The sequence below is a fragment of the Caenorhabditis elegans genome, chromosome I (assembly GCF_000002985.6).
Source record: "Caenorhabditis elegans chromosome I".
NCBI lineage: Eukaryota > Metazoa > Nematoda > Chromadorea > Rhabditida > Rhabditidae > Caenorhabditis > Caenorhabditis elegans.
The window spans coordinates 5,626,521-5,644,217 of record NC_003279.8 but is presented as its reverse complement, the minus strand read 5'-3'; the positions used below and the strand labels follow the sequence as shown (position 1 = coordinate 5,644,217).

The 17,697-nt window shown below is 35.8% G+C and overlaps 2 protein-coding genes across 3 annotated transcripts; both read right to left on the bottom strand.

Annotated features, from left to right (window-relative positions):
- Positions 1 to 160: 160 nt before the first annotated feature.
- Positions 161 to 908, bottom strand: M01A12.4 (Protein-tyrosine phosphatase catalytic domain-containing protein; the record flags this gene model as incomplete). The annotated part of the gene is made up of 2 exons (NM_001037889.1): positions 161 to 624; positions 674 to 908. The coding sequence occupies 2 exons, from the start codon at positions 906 to 908 to the stop codon at positions 161 to 163; spliced, it is 699 nt and encodes a 232-aa protein (NP_001032978.1).
- Positions 909 to 6,596: 5,688 nt separating this feature from the next.
- Positions 6,597 to 16,405, bottom strand: F46F11.1 (Inositol hexakisphosphate and diphosphoinositol-pentakisphosphate kinase). Of its 2 annotated transcripts, NM_170868.6 has the most exons (23): positions 16,345 to 16,399; positions 16,211 to 16,297; positions 16,036 to 16,152; positions 15,926 to 15,991; positions 15,630 to 15,878; positions 13,945 to 14,310; positions 13,353 to 13,706; positions 12,954 to 13,087; positions 12,427 to 12,572; positions 11,986 to 12,227; positions 11,523 to 11,939; positions 11,103 to 11,459; positions 10,482 to 10,699; positions 10,355 to 10,427; positions 10,161 to 10,306; positions 9,983 to 10,092; positions 9,751 to 9,815; positions 9,624 to 9,683; positions 8,819 to 9,038; positions 7,448 to 7,501; positions 7,250 to 7,351; positions 7,099 to 7,200; positions 6,597 to 6,960 (listed from the first exon to the last, which is right to left on the bottom strand). In NM_170868.6, the coding sequence occupies exons 1-23, from the start codon at positions 16,390 to 16,392 to the stop codon at positions 6,722 to 6,724; spliced, it is 3,972 nt and encodes a 1,323-aa protein (NP_740855.2). In that variant the 5' UTR covers positions 16,393 to 16,399; the 3' UTR covers positions 6,597 to 6,721. The 2 variants fall into 2 exon arrangements, with proteins under 2 accessions (NP_740855.2, NP_740856.1); NM_171837.9 differs by lacking the exons at positions 8,819 to 9,038; positions 9,624 to 9,683; positions 9,751 to 9,815 and adding an exon at positions 8,526 to 8,576 and having other exon boundaries at positions 6,598 to 6,960; positions 16,345 to 16,405.
- Between the last annotated feature and the right edge of the window lie 1,292 nt (positions 16,406 to 17,697).

Genomic DNA, 17,697 nt, shown 5'->3' with positions numbered 1-17,697 from the left:
TAGATTTTTGCACATTATATTATAGATTGAGTTCAAAACCAATAACTGTCTTTAATGCTTCTTTCAGAGAATGAGTGGAATGCGACAATAAAACTATAAAGATCTGCCAAAGAAAATTTATTCGGTTGTATAAGTTGCTAAAAAAAGCAAGTTCAAATTTCTAGGCAGTTTTCTGTTCTTGATTCTTTTTTTCGAGGATTGTCTTCGCAATATGAAAAATGAATAATATACTAACATGGTTTCCATAAAAATCACTTACCTCCATAGATTTGACATAATTCTCATCAGTCTCGCTGACGGCACTACATTGAACACAAAATGCAAAAAAAGTGTAGATTGACGAAAAGAAATCATGTTTACGAGTACATGTATGAGCTCTTCTCTTTCTCATTTCAAACCATGTTTCCATTGCCGAAAAATTTCCAGCTTCAAGTAACTGTTTGCACATAACTGATGTAGCAACAAATGAAGCACATCGACGAGTTCCAGCAATTGCATGAACCAAAACAGTTGTTTTTGCATCTGCCAATGCTACTCCATTTTCAATTGCATTTGCCTCTTCAAAAGCCCACATGTATTCCATGATAACTGTTTGTTGACGAGGAGAACGAATGGATCCAACAGCTGAAAAATTTGATATGTTTTATAAAATTGGGATAATTATAAATATTACATGTGTCGCAGCAAATTATATAAATCATTCGGCGATTGAGTTTCTTCGGAGCTTTATACGATTTCAATTCACATTGATAAACAGTGACGCCTTGTTTTTCATCGAAAATTCCGATAGTTTTCATCTGATACTTTTGAAAGCTCGTGAAAGTTTCTCCTTCTTTTGGCACAAAATAACCTCCAGCCTCTTCTGGAGAAACAAGGCAAACAACAGTTTGGACATTGTAGATCCACATCAAATGAAGATGATCACCATTTGTCGAGTCATTTGGTGCTTGACTAATCAGAAAATTTCCATATGGAGTACGAAAAGTATTCGCATGAACATAGAAATCCTCATTGTCACGGTCCAATATCTCGTCGAAGCATGCCACGTTTGTGAAACGATTTTTCTGGAAATTTATGATATGGGTCTGGATCTACATATTTTTCAGAGAGGAATTCAAAGTTTTGTTCCACTCAGAAATGTCCTAGATATTTTTTTTGGTAAGTAGGCACGTCTGCAGGCAAACGGGTAGGTAGGCAGAAATGTAGGCAAGCAGGCATGGTCACGTACAAAAGCAGACAGGGCACTATTCAGGCATGTAGGTAGACAGTCAGACAAGTTGCCTGCCCATACTCATACTCATATTGCCCATATCTACCTATTTGTCTGCCTACCTTTCTGCCTACTTACGTGCCCTGCCTGCATTCTTAATGCGTTTCAAAAGTTACGTGAGAGCAGATGTTGGAGCAGCTTCAGAAGCCATTCTTGATACGATGTAAAATTGAAAAATAAATTTTTTTCTTTGTATTGATCGATTGTTAACGTTGGAGAATTTTTAAATATCATGTTTTATGTTTTTAACGTTTTTGGTTATTTTTCAAAATAATTTAATGAAATTTATTGAAAATTCATTTGATAGCAAATCGGAGATTTGCTAGGCTTCGCAGTTTGGTTCGGCGTAGAGTAACTCAAGAATAATTCGCTTTATTAAAGTTTAGTCAAGTGCTGAGTAAATGCCAAGTAAATGTGCTGAAGTTTGTCAAGACCGGCCAAATTTAGTTTAATATTAATTTTAGAAATAAAAATTTCAACTTTTCAAATTTTTTTGCTTAAAATAGGCTTAACAGTTGTCCAACGCTTAAATGTGTATTCGGGCCTGCGGCCCTCAACATGAATTATTGGGCTCAGAATAGGCCTAAAAGTTGTCCAACGCTTCTGCGTCTATTTGGGCTTGCGACACTCGAACTGAATTATTATGCTAAGAATAGGCTTGACGGATCTCCAACACTTCTTCGTGTATTCGGGCCTCCGGCCCTCAATCCGGTTAACTGACCTAGGTGACCTTTTTCATTACCTTTCCAAAAACATACGTAGTTATAGAAACATACCTCTCAGAGAAGGCCTCCAGCCTGCTCTGCTGGGAGTAGGGATAGAAAAGGCCTAAAGTTTCAAAGAGTAAGAAGGCGGCCCTAATCCCTGATTTTTAGGTTTGACTGAAAAACAATAGCATTGCGGGCCTCCAGCCTGTCCTGCTGGAAGTCAGGTTAAAAGTAGCCAACATGTTCAAAAAGTGCGGCCCTCAATTAGATTAGGGAAAAAGTAAAAATCTCGAAAAGTCTTCAAATTTGAGTTTTCCTCACGTTATTAAAAATAAGAAATGAAAATTATCGAATTCATCACCAAAAATAGAGAAAGAGAGAGAGTGGTAGAAAAGTTTTTCACGTTTAATCAATCTTTTTGATTTTGCAAAAATTGAATGATGGCCTACATTTTGGAAAGTGGGCCAATTTTTTTCAAAATAGTTTCAAAAAATTGGAAATACGAAGTTCTCTCTTGCGCACAAATTGGAACCAAATGTCAGAAAAACTGAAGATTTGGGGCTGAAAAAACATGAAATTCGTCAGTACAAAGAATACATCCATTTCGACCATACTCCAGAATCCCGCTCAAATCAGTGTTTTAGCCTTCCCAAAAGCGCTCCCCACAATGATGACGATGGAAGGCGCTATTTTTGTAAGCTATTGAAACAAATTGCTCAAAAAACCGCCAACCCTAAGCCAAGATATAAGCTCTCAAAGTGCAGTCACATTTCTCGGGACACCCCATTACGACAACGTGCCCTTATTTTTTATTTCTGTCAAGAATGTAATTTCAGGATTTAATATAGGAAGAGGCAGACTAGCGCACGCAGTGCGCTAGGCTTCGCAGTAGGTTAAGTTGGTAAACTGGGAAAAATTTGGAACATTTTGGACCAAAATTGACTGAGTTACGACCATTTTAAGTTTTGATAATGTTGAAAGAAGCAGCACTTGATTAGCTGTCGATTGCTTCAAGAACGGGCCAGAACGGAGCAGGGAAAGCTGAGATACAATTGTTTGAATTTGGAGCGCGCTTTATCGTGATGCGTGGGCGTTAACGCAAGGTGAAGGGACGTAGGGAGCTCACAAAACAGTCATTCCCTGAGGGCAGTCCGGTGCGGACGTACTCAGACTCCGCCACTGGCTCAAACATTTTTCCATCTTGATGTTGACATAAATTGGGCCTAAGAAATACTTAATCGAGTTGAAGGCCTACGGCGTGCTCTGCTTGGAATAGGGTTAAAGGTGGCCTAAAGTTTCTAAGAGTAAGAGGGCCTGCGGCCCTCATCCCGGACTATTGGGCCTAAGCGTGTCGCTACCGCATAGCAGGCCTACGGCCTGCTCTGCTTGGATTAGGGTTAAAGGTGGCCTAAAGTTTCTAAGAGTAAGAGGGCCTGCGGCCCTCATCCCGGACTATTGGGCCTGAGCGTGTCGCTACAGCATAGCAGGCCTACAGCCTGCTCTGCTTGGATTAGGGTTAAAGGTGGCCTAAAGTTTCTAAGAGTAAGAGGGCCTGCGGCCCTCATCCCGGACTATTGGGCCTGAGCGTGTCGCTACCGCATAGCAGGCCTACAGCCTGCTCTGCTTGGATTAGGGTTAAAGGTGGCCTAAAGTTTCTAAGAGTAAGAGGGCCTGCGGCCCTCATCCCGGACTATTGGGCCTGAGCGTGTCGCTACCGCATAGCAGGCCTACAGCCTGCTCTGCTTGGATTAGGGTTAAAGGTGGCCTAAAGTTTCTAAGAGTAAGAGGGCCTGCGACCCTCATCCCGGACTGTTGGGCTTGAGCGTGTCGCTACCGCCTAGCAGGCCTACGGCCTGCTCTGCTTGGATTAGGGTTAAAGGTGGCACAACGTCTCTACCTGCCATGTTCTCTCATCTTTTCTGTGTGTTGGAAAACATTGAGGAACTTTTGGAAACATTTAAAACACTCTGAAGCTTCTTGTGTGGAGTTTTCTCAAAGTTCTTTTTTTGTTCAAAAAATTTAAATTAATATAGAATTAATGTTCCCGCGAAAAAGTAAGAAATGAAAATAATCCAACTCACATCAATGAGCGAACCAAGAGAGAGAGAGAGAGAGAGGCAAGGCAGTTTTTCACGTCGATTAAATAAATGTTCATCTTTTTAGTTTTTCGGAAACTTTAATGATGGCCTACATTTTCGAAAGTAGGTCAAATATTTTGAATTATGGCTCAAAAAATCGGGCTCCGTCAGGCCTAACTATGTGTCAAGTTTTGAAAAGATCCAAGAAAAACTCGAATTTTGCATCAATTAAAAGTGGTTTTTTGCCAGTACTAACACATCCACCAAAATGAAGTAGCTTCAGTTTTCCGACTCCCGTGGGCTCCCGGAGCAAAATTGTGCAACCCCGTTTTGATGACCATACTGGGACAGATTTTTGAAAGGGGGAGAAACAAAAATCAAAATTTTCGGGCCACTCCCCGCTGAGCTATAAACTCTCAAAGTACCATTACATGTTTTTGGGACATCATGTGTCGAAAAGTTGCCCTACTTTTATTTTTTCGACAAAAATGGACAACCTTGCAACATTGGGATTTAATGTAGAAGGGAAGGCAGACTAGCGCGGCAAGCCGCGCCAGCCCTTCGGGAATGGGGATGCCCGAAAAGGTAGCTGGCGCAGGTTCTCGGCTTTGTCTCGAACCTGTGTTGGGGTTATTCGAGATCTCCTTGAAATTTGGGATCGATTGCTCAAAGAACGAAGTCTCTATCACAACTATGAGCGAAGATATAAGCGATTGAAGTTTGAGGAGGGGCGGGCTCGCGGAGCAGGAAGGGGGAGGGGAGGAGAGGTGTGCAAGGTCCTGCACAGGCGTCGGCTGCTGTGAAAGAGGAGGGGCGCACACGCAGAGTGTGTGGCGGCGCGCGCGCCATGGACAAGTGGTAGAGGGTTGGTCTGTGGGGCAGCTGGGTGGGTGCCCCCTGGGTTCGGCCCCACACCGGGTAAAACATTTTTGTATGTCCTTCACAATTTGGATTCAGAGCGCCTGCGGCGCTCTGACCCTACAGAGAAAGCTGTCATGGCATCGCAGGCCTTCGGCCTGCTCTGCCTATAATTTAGATTCAGAGCGCCTGCGGCGCTCTGACCCGGTAGTAAAAGCCGACTGGCATAGCAGGCCTTCGGCCTGCTCTGCCTGTAAGTTAAATTCAGAGCGCCTGCGGCGCTCTGTTCCCGCTAAGAAAGCAGACCTCAAAATTTAACATTTTTTATTTTAAAATTTAAAATTTATTTTTCTTTAATGTATTTTTATTAGAAAATTAAAATAATAATTGTCAACCCCTCAATTACAATGAATGTACAGTCTCATATACATTACCTCCTTTCTTGCAGGAAGAAAGGTGGATATTATATCTGATCCTGTAACAGTAATTAGAGACCATATTTACAGCCAGCCTACATGCATCACTGTGGAGACTCTGTGGAGAGGGAGGAGGCAAGAGAGAGAGAGAGGATTGCTGAAACTTGAAAGCGCCGTAACTCCGCTCATAATAGGAATTGGAAAAAGTATATATTTGAAATCAGCGTTAAAAGTAGAATATCATAGCATTTGAAAATTTAAAAATTGGTCACGAATGAACTTTTCAGCTTCCTGAGCAAGGCTTGAAGCCTACAACTTCAGGAACGGGGCTCGAGGAACTCATGACCAAAAACTTTTGGTTTGTCTCGCTTCTCATAGCAAAAATAATAAGATTTAGGGCATAAAATTCACATTTCAGTAAAGAACTGGTCCAGGAAAAGAGGGAAATTGAAATTTCGAGGTCAAAAATTAAATGTTCTAAAATCGTTGAAAATGGTCGTAGAGAGCTGTGCTTTCAGCATCCATTCGGTATTTATGTACTAATTACGAATTTAACATAAAATCCCATTCGGTAGTGGAAAATTTTTTATTTTTCCAGCAAAAACCTCATTTTTTTGACAACATTTTTTCTGCCTCGATTTTCAGAATGAAAATCGAACTTTTTTGGAATAAATTTTACTTTAAAATGTAGCCAGAAGCTTACTCTACAATACTTTCACCTCAAAACCCAAGATTTGTGAAAGAGAACAGCGCACGAAGCGGTGGTTTGAGGATTGCACCCAAAAAAACACACCAAGGGGGAGATGCGGCGGGTGAAAGAGCGCGCACCACGGTTTGGAGCTCTATAAAATAGGTTTAAAGTGCTCAGATCGTAATGATTTTTAGGTGAACAGACGCGCCTTGTCGAGTTGTATATTGTCCTAAAAAATCTCGTGAAAATAACAAAAATAGGAAAAAAGTGTCCAAAATGGGACATTTTTGGACATTTGCGGAGGAATTGCATTTTCAAAAACGACCCCCCGTGGCACACTCGCGATTTAAGAGGAAAATGCAGATTTTGGACTGTCCGTCGCCCAATGCAGTATTTTGGAATATGGGTTACTTTTTTTTACCTACGCGCCTGAATCATGCCTACATTTATTGCTTATATGCCTAACTATAAAACTTCAAAAATTTCGGTTCATTATATAAGCCTCAATTTACAGATGCATAGGTCGTAGTAGTTGAAGTTCAAAGTGTTCTTAATTAACCCTCATCTGGAACATACATAACTGTGAAAAATTTCATTTTAAACCGATTCTATTTAAACAATGCAAAATAAATTAATATCATTAAAAAATACTTTTAAAAAAAAATCACAACAATTTGGAAGGGGAACTTTGAATTTAAACATCAATCAGTGCTAGACGTGGGTGCCAATTTTCCAATCACTTTTTCAACTTCATCCTGTGTCGGAGTTTTATTGATCGCATCACAAGAAAGTGCAGATGGAAGTGGAGTTTTTGGTGGAGATGGTAAAGGAGTCAATGCTCCTTTGATAAGTCGCTCCAAAAATCCATCAAATTGAGATAAATTGATAGAATCGTGAAGAGTTTCAAGCGAACGAAGTGGTGGCCAGAATCTTTTGATTTCTAAAAAATTGAAATAAATTAATAGGTTAACGAAAAATATTTTGTCGCAAGTCTATTTTCCAAAAGTTTGGCTAAAAACAAGAAATAAATAATATAAATTTTAGTTTACTCTAATTTCCTGATTCTCTTGTTTCTCACCTCCAACAGAAAAATCTTCAGACTCATAAGTCATGAGACGTGGAGCTGAAGATGATCGTGCAATAACTGCTGTTGAAAGAACTGCAGTTCCAGCTCCGAAATCTGAGATTTAAATTAATTGCAAATATTAATTGAAAATGCGATAATCTACCTTTTCTCGAATTTTTTTTATTATCATGATCTCCAAATTTTCCAGTCAATACATCAGTGCTGATCAATCGATTTTGCATATGAACACCTCCTCCGCTCATTCCTGAAAAATATCTTCGCTATTTCAAATATCTAATATTAAATCACACCAAACAAAATTCAATTTCAAACTTAAAATATTAAGGAAAAATTATCGAACCTGTTAGCAGTTGAGCCGTGTGATGTTTGAATCTATACGGGAAGTATCGACGAGCTAAAAATATTATATTCGTTGAAAAAGAGAACTGAAAAATGTTATTGAAAAACTAAAAATGAATCTAAAACAAACCAAAATACTACCATGAATATTAGTGACAAACAACAATAACTGAAAACTATTCTAAATGGTTAATAACAACTGTAGTTTCTCTTTTATTATAGCATGCAAAAATAATTTTAATATTCAAAAAATCTATCTTTTTTCAATCACACATACACAAAAAGTTTTCTCAGTAGTCAATAGCTTAATGATGCTTATGTTTAAAATTTTGTTGAAAATAATTTTTTATTTTAATTTCAGATAGCAGCGGTACTTATCAGAACAAAAATAAGAGCGTTTAAAAATGGAGTAGTACCAGTGGGGAAATTATTAAAAACTACTCCTATGGTACCAAAATGATCAGATATCATAGGTACAATTTTCAAAACATTTTCATTTACAGTCAAAAAGTGGCAATTACTAAGTTTTTGGCACTTTAAAAAAAAAGGACTTTCGCATGATCGAATCCCTACAGTATTTGAATATCAATATTTTACACATAAGCGGACCATAAAATTGGAAGGAATTTTGTTTTGATTGACGACTTTCAAAAAAGTGGCAACAACTGAGATTTCTCCAAATTTAAAAAAATTATATACATTTTGAATTTTTTTTAACTGATATTTGGTAATTATGGTGCCATAGGCATGTTTTGAAGCATTTTCCCCACTGGCGCTACTTTACTTTTCAATGTACACTAGCGAAGAAGACATACATAAGTGAAACAAAGTGAGACGACAACTTTACAACTTCACAGAATGGACAAATCTTTTGTAGTCAGCTCGCCATTTTTATGTAGCTGACCTTCCTATTTTGAAGGTATAGTTAATAATAAAAAAGCCAGAAGCTGAAAGCAACTGACTATAAAATTCATAGAAAAGTTTCGAAAAAATGACGAGCTTTTGGGTGAGTAAATAAATATATAGATGTGATAACTAAATTCAACTAAATATGAAAATCGACATTCAACATTGCTCACTTTTCTCATCGATTTGAATTGGTTCTGTGACGTGGAATGAACCGCGTTGACCTAATGTTAAGAGAGTTTTAATAATTATGGAGAGGGTATTTCATGTGCTTTTTTGAATTATTTCCACACCATGCAAAAGAAAAACAAATAATTTTTTGTGGTGAAAAATTATATCGCCTAAAAATTTTTCATTTTTTAAATTTTCTGAATTTTTTTCAGATTGATTTTTTCTATGGTTAATTTACAAAAAACATAGAATCTTTTGAAAGTCAGTATTTAATCTCTTATGTTAAGTGTCTCACATCTTGATTGCCTCTCCGATGCTTCATCTTCAACAACTGCTGTAGTTGTGGATGGTACTGGTGTAGGTATTACTATCGGTGGTTCAACTTCTCGAATTGAATTCATTGCCATTGCTCGCTTAGTTTGATCCAATAAATCTTTAACCCATTGTCCTTTTCCACCTCCAACTGTTTCCATACTTTCATTATTTGATTCCATTTCATTCGATCCGACAGATATCTTTAGCGGCAAAAATGAACAATAAGACATATGGGACAATGTATTAAAGGGACATGATACTGTTTATAATTATCGTACTTTTCTGTTAAATCTACATTTAATTCCACCGAGATTTTTTAACTAGCTGAAAAGTCTGAATTAAACTAAAGTACCAAATGGTTTCAAGTTCAGAAAAATCACAAAAAAACGAACAAATCAAAAAAAAACTCTACTTTTCAAAAACACGATTTTTCAAACTATGCACATTTTATCTGATTGGCTCAAAAGTGGGCGACTCGCTGATTGGTCGCAGTTCTCATTTTGGAGGGAATTCAGAGACTGTGAAATCAGACAAAGTTGAAAAATCATATTTTTTAAAGTTAGAATTTTATTTCGCGATTTTTTTTTGTGTTTTTTTGAAGTTGAAACTATTTCTGATTTTTTATATCAAAATTCCCCATCCATTTTTGAATAGAACTAGAAATACCAAAACTTTAGATTTCAAAAGCTCAAGAAATTATGAATTTTTTCGTCAGACTCATAAAATATGCCGTTTCAATAATTTCGTTTGAAGTAGAATTCCAATAATAAATTGATATTTCCAACCTGGCTTCCACTCTTTGCCACTCCATTCCCTTTCCACTCTCCGTGTGGTTTATCGCCTTCCTAAAAAATGAACACGTACTCGTTTCTGTTAGTTTTCAACATCACATCATCAAAATCAATTCAATACCTCCATTGATTTCTCTGCTCCAGTAACACTTCGTTGTCTTTTTGCAGTCTTTCCATCATCCGCCACTGCAAACAAAGGGTATCAGGAGACAAGGGTTACGGTAGGTTATGGTATGCAGCAGTAAACACGCATTCACTCACACACAAGCGTCTGGTTTAGTAAATATTGATTTCATTTTTGAAATTTTTTACTTATTTTTCAAATTTACATATATAAACTATCAAAAACCTACTGGCTTTCGTAGTATTATTCAGCTCATCCAATGCCACTAAATTTACAGATTCCACATCATTCAGATCATCTTCTGAGTCATTATGTGTCTTTGTCGTTGTATTCACAAGTCTGAAATAGGTATACCATTTATTTTATTTTATTCAAGAAAATTCCAAACAGAAAAGTGATTAACTAACCCAGTGCTTTCAGCCGCTGTAGATTCAGCATTACTACTAATCGAAAGATCGTCGTTGGTGACAGACGGAGTACTCAATTGTGTTGGTGTAACTACAGTAACCACCTTCTCAATGCTTGGACGGCGACCCTCAGTACTTGATGAAGCCTGGAAATCAATTTTATAATTGAAAAAGGTTGAAAAAGTATAACCAACCGAATCATTAGTATCTCTTGATTCTCGTCCTGATGATCTACTAGAAGTTGCCGGTTTAGGATTTGTACTCAAGCTGGAAAATATCAAATAATTTGAAATTATTTAATAAAGTTTAAATTCAACTCACTTAAAACGAGTTTCATAAATGCGTTCTTTTTCTGTTAAAAAGCATGGATAAAGTCCAGGAGAAAAAAGAATTTCAATATGAAAACGTGGACCGGTGTCAGCTTCATCATTTTCTTTTCTTGAATCTTCATAAACCATTAGAACAACCTGAGTCATGTAGTTGAATTCTGTTACTCCCGACAGAAAATTCATAGCACGTTGCCACTTTTTATCGTCAACCTGTAAATATGACAATTTGGAATTACTATCTGGGATGTTCCTTTTTCGTATTTTTTTTTCTTGATTTTTATTGACAAAAAATATTTTTCAGACAGAAAAAAATTTTTTATTTGGGTTTTAAAGAGATTACTACTGAAAAACTTATAATTTTTGAAAGATTACTTTTTTTCAAAAAAAAATTCGAAGATATAAAAAAAGTGCAATTTTGATGTTAACAATTAAAATTTTCAAAATAACGTCTCAGTATTACAATTTGTTGTTTTTCATTTATTGTTTTTTTCGGTTTTTTTTGGCGAAATCCCTTTTCTCGGATTCAGCGCTGAGTCACTCACAAGATTTGCCAAATAACATTATTTTTGAAAATTGAAATTATAAACTTAACCAAAACGAGTTTGAAGCTTACCGAGCATAAATTCCCGTATCGAATTAGATTCATAAGTGTATGAATATGACTTTCACTCGTGAAATACAATCGAGTTCTAACATGTCTGAATGGTGTGGCAATTCCCTGCGAAGCACGTGGATCCAGACGAGTTTGCGTCTCTTCAGACTCTTTATTCTCCAAACATCGATGTAAATCATTGCGAATTTTACGTAAAAGTGGTGTACAGACACGTTGAGCAATAACCATTTTGTTTTCTGTTTTGATACCGTACTCTTGAGGTACAACAATATCGGCCATATTTTTAACACACACGTACATTCTTTCAAATTCTACTTCATTGTTTATGCACAGATCTGGATTATGCTCCATGTCATACTGAAATGAAAAATAATTAGTGATTTAGAGGAAAACAATTAATTTCTTTCAAAATTGATATACCTTAATATTATCATAGATATCAGGTATTTTTGAGATATCAAATTCCACTTCTCCATGTTTATTTTTTCTTCGAAATTCTCTCAATTCCTTATTCCATCTTCGTTGTGCTAAATCCATAGATTCTTGTAAATAAAGTGTTGAACCAGTTGGACGTGTCTGCGAATATTCCACAATAACTCCACACATTTTTTCAACATATCCAGCGATTTCGTGGCACATTTTTCGTGGATTTTTGATAAATTCCATGGCGGCTGTGATTGCTCGAAGACCATTTGGATTTAGTTCAAGATAATCTTGTGGAGTGAAATCACGATCAGCTTGAAGAGCTTTATGTAAATATCTCTTGAGTTCAGTCTGATAGAGTCGTGCTTGACAGTCATCATCCAAAAGTCCATCTGTGTTCGCACTTTTTACCATCTGTAATACTTTAAAATAAAAATAAAAACTTCGAGCAGCTCCTCACCTGCATCAAAATCGGCGTCAACTCTCCTTCCAAAGCAAGCAAACCCTTCGCAAAAGCTGCAGCAGTTGTCTGAACTCGTCCCTCATCGGATGCATAGATTTTCAAATCATGGCGATATGTTGAATGAAGACGAAGAAATCCAAGTCCTTGTGTATCTTCAGGTGATGATTTACCATCAGTTCGACGGATTCCAGGATATAAAGTTCGGAATAGTCGCCCAAGAGCTTCTGCTTGCATGTTTCCTAGAATTAATATTGAATTGAATTGAATTTTCAAAACTATGAAATTTTCAATAATTTTCTACAAGGGTGTCGTCAAAAAGTCTATGCTTTTAAGATAAAATCAAAAAAAAAAATTGAAAATCTGAAAATTTTTTCGATTTTTGGTTTTTTTCCGATTTTCGGGAATCGAAAAATTGTCGTTTCTCAAAATAAAAAATACCTGCAGTTGTCAACTCTCCACCCCATTTCAAAATAAGCAACAAAGCAGGTCCTTCTCTTCTTAATTCTTCATCTGATGTTTTTGTTTCTCGTTCCTTCAAATATTTCATTTGCACTTTTCGATTGATTCCAGAGAAGTGACCATACCTAAAATTGTTTTAAAACTTGAATAATGCTTTACTTTTAAATATAAACATGCTCAAAACAAAATCAAATTTATTATCACAATTTCCATCAAATTTGGATGAGGTTATCACAGTTAGTTTGAGCTTTTGAATATGTTAGTTCAAAAATGATTCATATATTACAGATATATAATATACATACTAGACATTCACTACTTTTTATTAATCACATAAATTACATTCATCTATAGCAAAAAATCTTTAAAAAAATTTTTTAACAAGTTTTTTTTTAATTAAAAAAATCTGAAAACCCAATAAACATTCAATCATCAGACTCCAACCATTTTTGTGTTAAATCTATCAAAAAAAGGGTCAGAGTCAACATGCAATACTAATTTCATACATTTCCAACACTGTTCTCATCTGTTCCCATTTTTTCATTTCTTCTTCGCAAACTTCCAAATCATGTTCCGATTTGTGAATTTCTTCTTCGCCAGTACCTTCTCGTAGTTTTTCAAGGATTTGGTGACGATCACGCTGAAAAATATAACACAATTGCAAATATTCTATAGAAAAAGTCAATCTTCTTCAAATGCCGAACCAAATCCCAAACACCTCTGATTGCTATTCATCTCTAAAATGTCATTTAACACAGAACTATTCAACTATAATCCCAAAAGAGCTAATTAAAGGGGTCAAATGGTCGAATTGTTCTTTACATTGTTTTACAATCACCTCATCACTGGCTGTATGGCTAACGCCGACTGCCTTGTTGAATAAATTGAACTTCCAAAAATCTAACCTGTTTCTCAATTACAAGAGCTCTTGCCAATTCAAGAACTTCCATTAATTGATTCGGTTTCTTCATTTTAATCTCATGCTTCTTATATCCATCATACTTTTCAAAAAGAGCGAAAAATCGTTGATCAGTCACAATTAATTTCATTTTCTGTTTTGGAGTACGATCACCGTGTCGAATAACTGCAACAACGCATCGAAGTTCAGCAAGTTTTCCAGATGGTGTTGTGATCATTGGTGGATCATCTCCAAGACCCAAATCAAGAATCGGTGGCTGAGGCATATCACTTGGTACTCGCCAGTTTTTTGATTTCGCGTAATGGCGGACGATTTGGTTGCCGAGAATTTTTGCAGTGTCCTGAATTAAATGTAGAAATTGTAAGCAAAATTTTCATTATTATTCTACTACCCAGATGCAATATTTTGTCATTTTCGCTTCAAAAATATGGTCTCGGAGCGACCGATTTTCTTGAATACAAAAGTGAGTATGCCTTTAAAGAGTACTGTAGTTTTAAAATTTGCATGTTTTTTTCACAAAATCTTGAATTTTGGTCATTATTTTTGACGATTTTTCGATGACTATTATAATATCTTACTTCATAATATTTGGTAGAAGTTTTGACAAATGAAAATCCATTGACATCACAAACATATGATTTTCCATTGGCTCTGAGTAAATCGAATCCACAAACAGTTTGTCCAAAAGCTAACACAATTTTCTTCGCGATTTGTTTTTCTTTATTACTCAAAATCACAGGATATCGAACTTCTTTTCCATCTGAATCTCTTTCAACTTTTCCATCTAATCCTGGTGCTTTTCGAGCTTCAGCATGCGCATAAAATGGTCCAACTGCATATACTTTTACATCAGTACCATCAGCTGGAATAAATTCTTCATAAATATATGATCCTTCTTTTCGAACTTCTGATTTCGGTGAATACCAACTACTTCGATTGTTGATCTGGAATCATTATATATTTGATATAGATTCGGTACGTAATGAAATTTATTCAGCCCAACAAAAAGTTAGACCACGACTTCGGTGCTACAATTTAAAAATCTGTATTACTTATCCAAGGTTTTTTGAGGAATTTTGTGCAATCATTTTTTCAGTTACAGATCCGGTCCTACAGCGGCTATTTACTGTAGTTTGAAATCAAGAAAGCGCGGCATTTTTCTCGACGTCAACCTATTTACAGTACATAATCGCGGTAAGACCTATTCTGCAGTGAAGAATTTTTGCTCGTAAATTCCCAAAAAAAAATGGGTGGGTAATATGAAAATGCGTCCAGTAGCTTTTTCAAAAAAAAACTTTCCTCACATGGAAAATTACATATTATGGGAATGTAGAAAATTTTCTTTCTTGAAGTCGATACGAAACTGCATGAATAAGTGATAACACTCCGCCTCCCGAACAATGGGTCTCGTTAGGTTTTGGTGGCAGAACCATAAATTCAAATGTTTTCAACTAGTTGGCATTTTTCGCCGAAACATGTTTTGATGTTGAAAAATGAATAAGGTGTATGACTTCGATTTCATCAATTTCGGCATAAAAATCATTTTTAAAAACGGAAAACTTTGAAAACGTTGGAAGTTTCCTATCGAGACCCATGTTTCGGGGGGTGGGGCGTTTTCACACCGATTTCACAAGGAACATTTTTCTGCTTCTCCATAATATTATTTCAGAAACATTGTAACTGGGACGCGATCTCATTGAAAAATTTATCTGTAGCACCGATTTTAAACGGAACCCCGTCGAAAATGTGCGATGAGGGGATAGATCGGTGCAAAGAGAGCAAGAGAGAACTGGTTAGAGCAATATTATTATTAATTTCACTGCAAAAAAATTTAGTTAGAATCAGTAGGGGGAAAAGGTTTTATAACAAGGACATTGGATATCTGAAGCTTATCAGTGTCTCTCAAATAATCTACACACTCACATGCCACGATTTGACGTTTTTGCCTTTGATTGACATCGTTCCCTATAGAAAATAAATAAATTAATTATTAAGGTTTCGCCAATTGTTTGTGAAGAACAGCGCTTTATTTATACACTTCATGCTTTTGGACTCACAGTTTGGCGAACATGGAATAATGAAACAATATGTTGATTATTTGAAATTAGTCAAATGGTTACGGTATTTTACTGCCCACGTTGCTGCCATATCTCCTTGGTTATTGAGTAACCAAAAAACTTTTTTCAATATTTTTTTTGAGAATAAATTAAATCGACTATAACTGCTTTTTTCTCTCAGAATCAGTAATTCTCTCGTCAAATACCTTTCGAAATAATCGTTGTGATCCACCACCAACACTTGATGGATAATAAATATAAACATTATGATCTTCTGAACTGATTGGTTTTTCAACAAATGGCTTATTGAATACTTCTCCATTAACTTCAATATGATCTGGATGTTCAACAAGTTCCGTATCTGGTTCATTTGGACGTCCACGAATTACGTAACCATGACGGGGATGTTCGATTCCGTTGTCTGATAAAATTTTGAATACCGTGCGACGATCGAGCTGTAATAATTTGACATAAAACTAAATAACGAATGCAAAAAACTCACTAAATCGTATTGCCGATCAAGATTGTTAATGACATATGGATTACGAAGCTTGACATACGCAATTGCCTGAAATTGTTCTTTTTTTTTAATTATCCAAAGTTTCTTCTCACTTTTTCTAAAGGAAATTCGGTCGAATGAAACGATACTAGACAATGACAAAGCGGCCAATTTTCCACGGGCTCGTTAATGATGACTTGCTCCGGAAAAATGAAAGAGTCCACCCATTGCTGAAATAATAATTTCAAGTCTCAATATACCATATGCCTTCTGAATTCAGTCACTTACTCCATAAAAATCGATAATTTTCTTCATGATAGCTCTCATCGGCTTGCTCGTCGCCTTTCGATTCATTGCACATATTCCGATTGTGATCTAAATTTTAGAAATTAGTTTAGAAAAAACACTGAAAAGTGGTTTACTTTGTACGGCCATATTTGTTCCTTTGATTCTGTGCCTTTATGAGCCATTTCTCATCTGAAAATATAACAATTTTTCTTTTTCAACACGAATATTCTATTCAGAAAGAAATTAGAATCAAGAATAATTTCTGTTAACTTGTAAAAAATGACGATTTTTGATGAGACAAATGAAGTATCTTATCAAATTAGACAGATGAGATGAAAATGAGAAAAATTGAAAAATAGAACCGTTTTATATTTAATCTCTTATAATTAATAAAAACTAGAAAGTAAATAGTTCAAAAGAAAAAAAAATTTCAAACTAACTTTGGACAGGGGAATATATGAAGTGTTAGCTGTAAACTGCCAGACTAATTACTCGTTTTTATCAGTTTTTCAATCTTTAAAGGTCACTATTTGCAAAGTACAAAAACTTGAAAATCAAATAGTGTAATCCGTTTCAGAGCTAGAAAATATTGCTTTTTAAAAAACCGGCCTATTTGGTTCGAAATGTAATTTTGAACACCACTCGCAACATTGTCAGTTCAGAATTACATTTCTTATCTTAACAAATCAAATGTTTCACACCTTGCTGTCATTCTGCTTTTTTTGTTCAGAAAAATGAAAAAAAAATGATAAAAGAAAACTAAAACTTTCTTAAGAATCTCAAGTGGACATTTTGGTCTCTTTTGTTCTTTTTCTATCGAACAAATACCCAAAAACTATACAGTTCCAATAATAAATATTTGTTTTAAGGATGGTCATTGATTTAAGTCTTCTTTCTGAGAATAAAAAGTTGGAAACATATGTATTAAAACGTGGGAAACTTTTAAAGATCATACAATTTTTGAGACGTTTTGTTCCAAAAGTCTATCTGTTGTTTCTCAAGAATAAAAATGCAAGAACAAAATTGCTGCAAAACAGCAAATTTATTTTCATAAAGAAATCTTGAGCCATCAAACAATCGGTGAACTTGAAAAGGGATCGCTTGTAATAGATTTTAATTCACATCAAAAAACCAAAAGACCTTCAAACTGACCGGTTCTTGAGTGCCTCAATGAACATTTCTACTATGCAAAACAGTGCCCCCATGGGGTTTAAATGTTATAATCTAAATACATCGGGACACAATTGTCATTACTTGGGTATGTAGTTGAGGGTGGAGAGAAATTTAATACTAACAATGTTTTTTATGGGATTACAACTACGTTTTGTACTTTTAATGAGCAAACTCTTATAGAAAAATAACGTTGGTGTTATTAACGTATTTAAAGTTCACAAAGGTCAATATGATTCGTATATGTGGGTCCAAGAAAGCTCCGCGAGCCGTTGTTCTATGAGAGAGGAGTATCACGTGTAGAGAGAGAGAGGAAG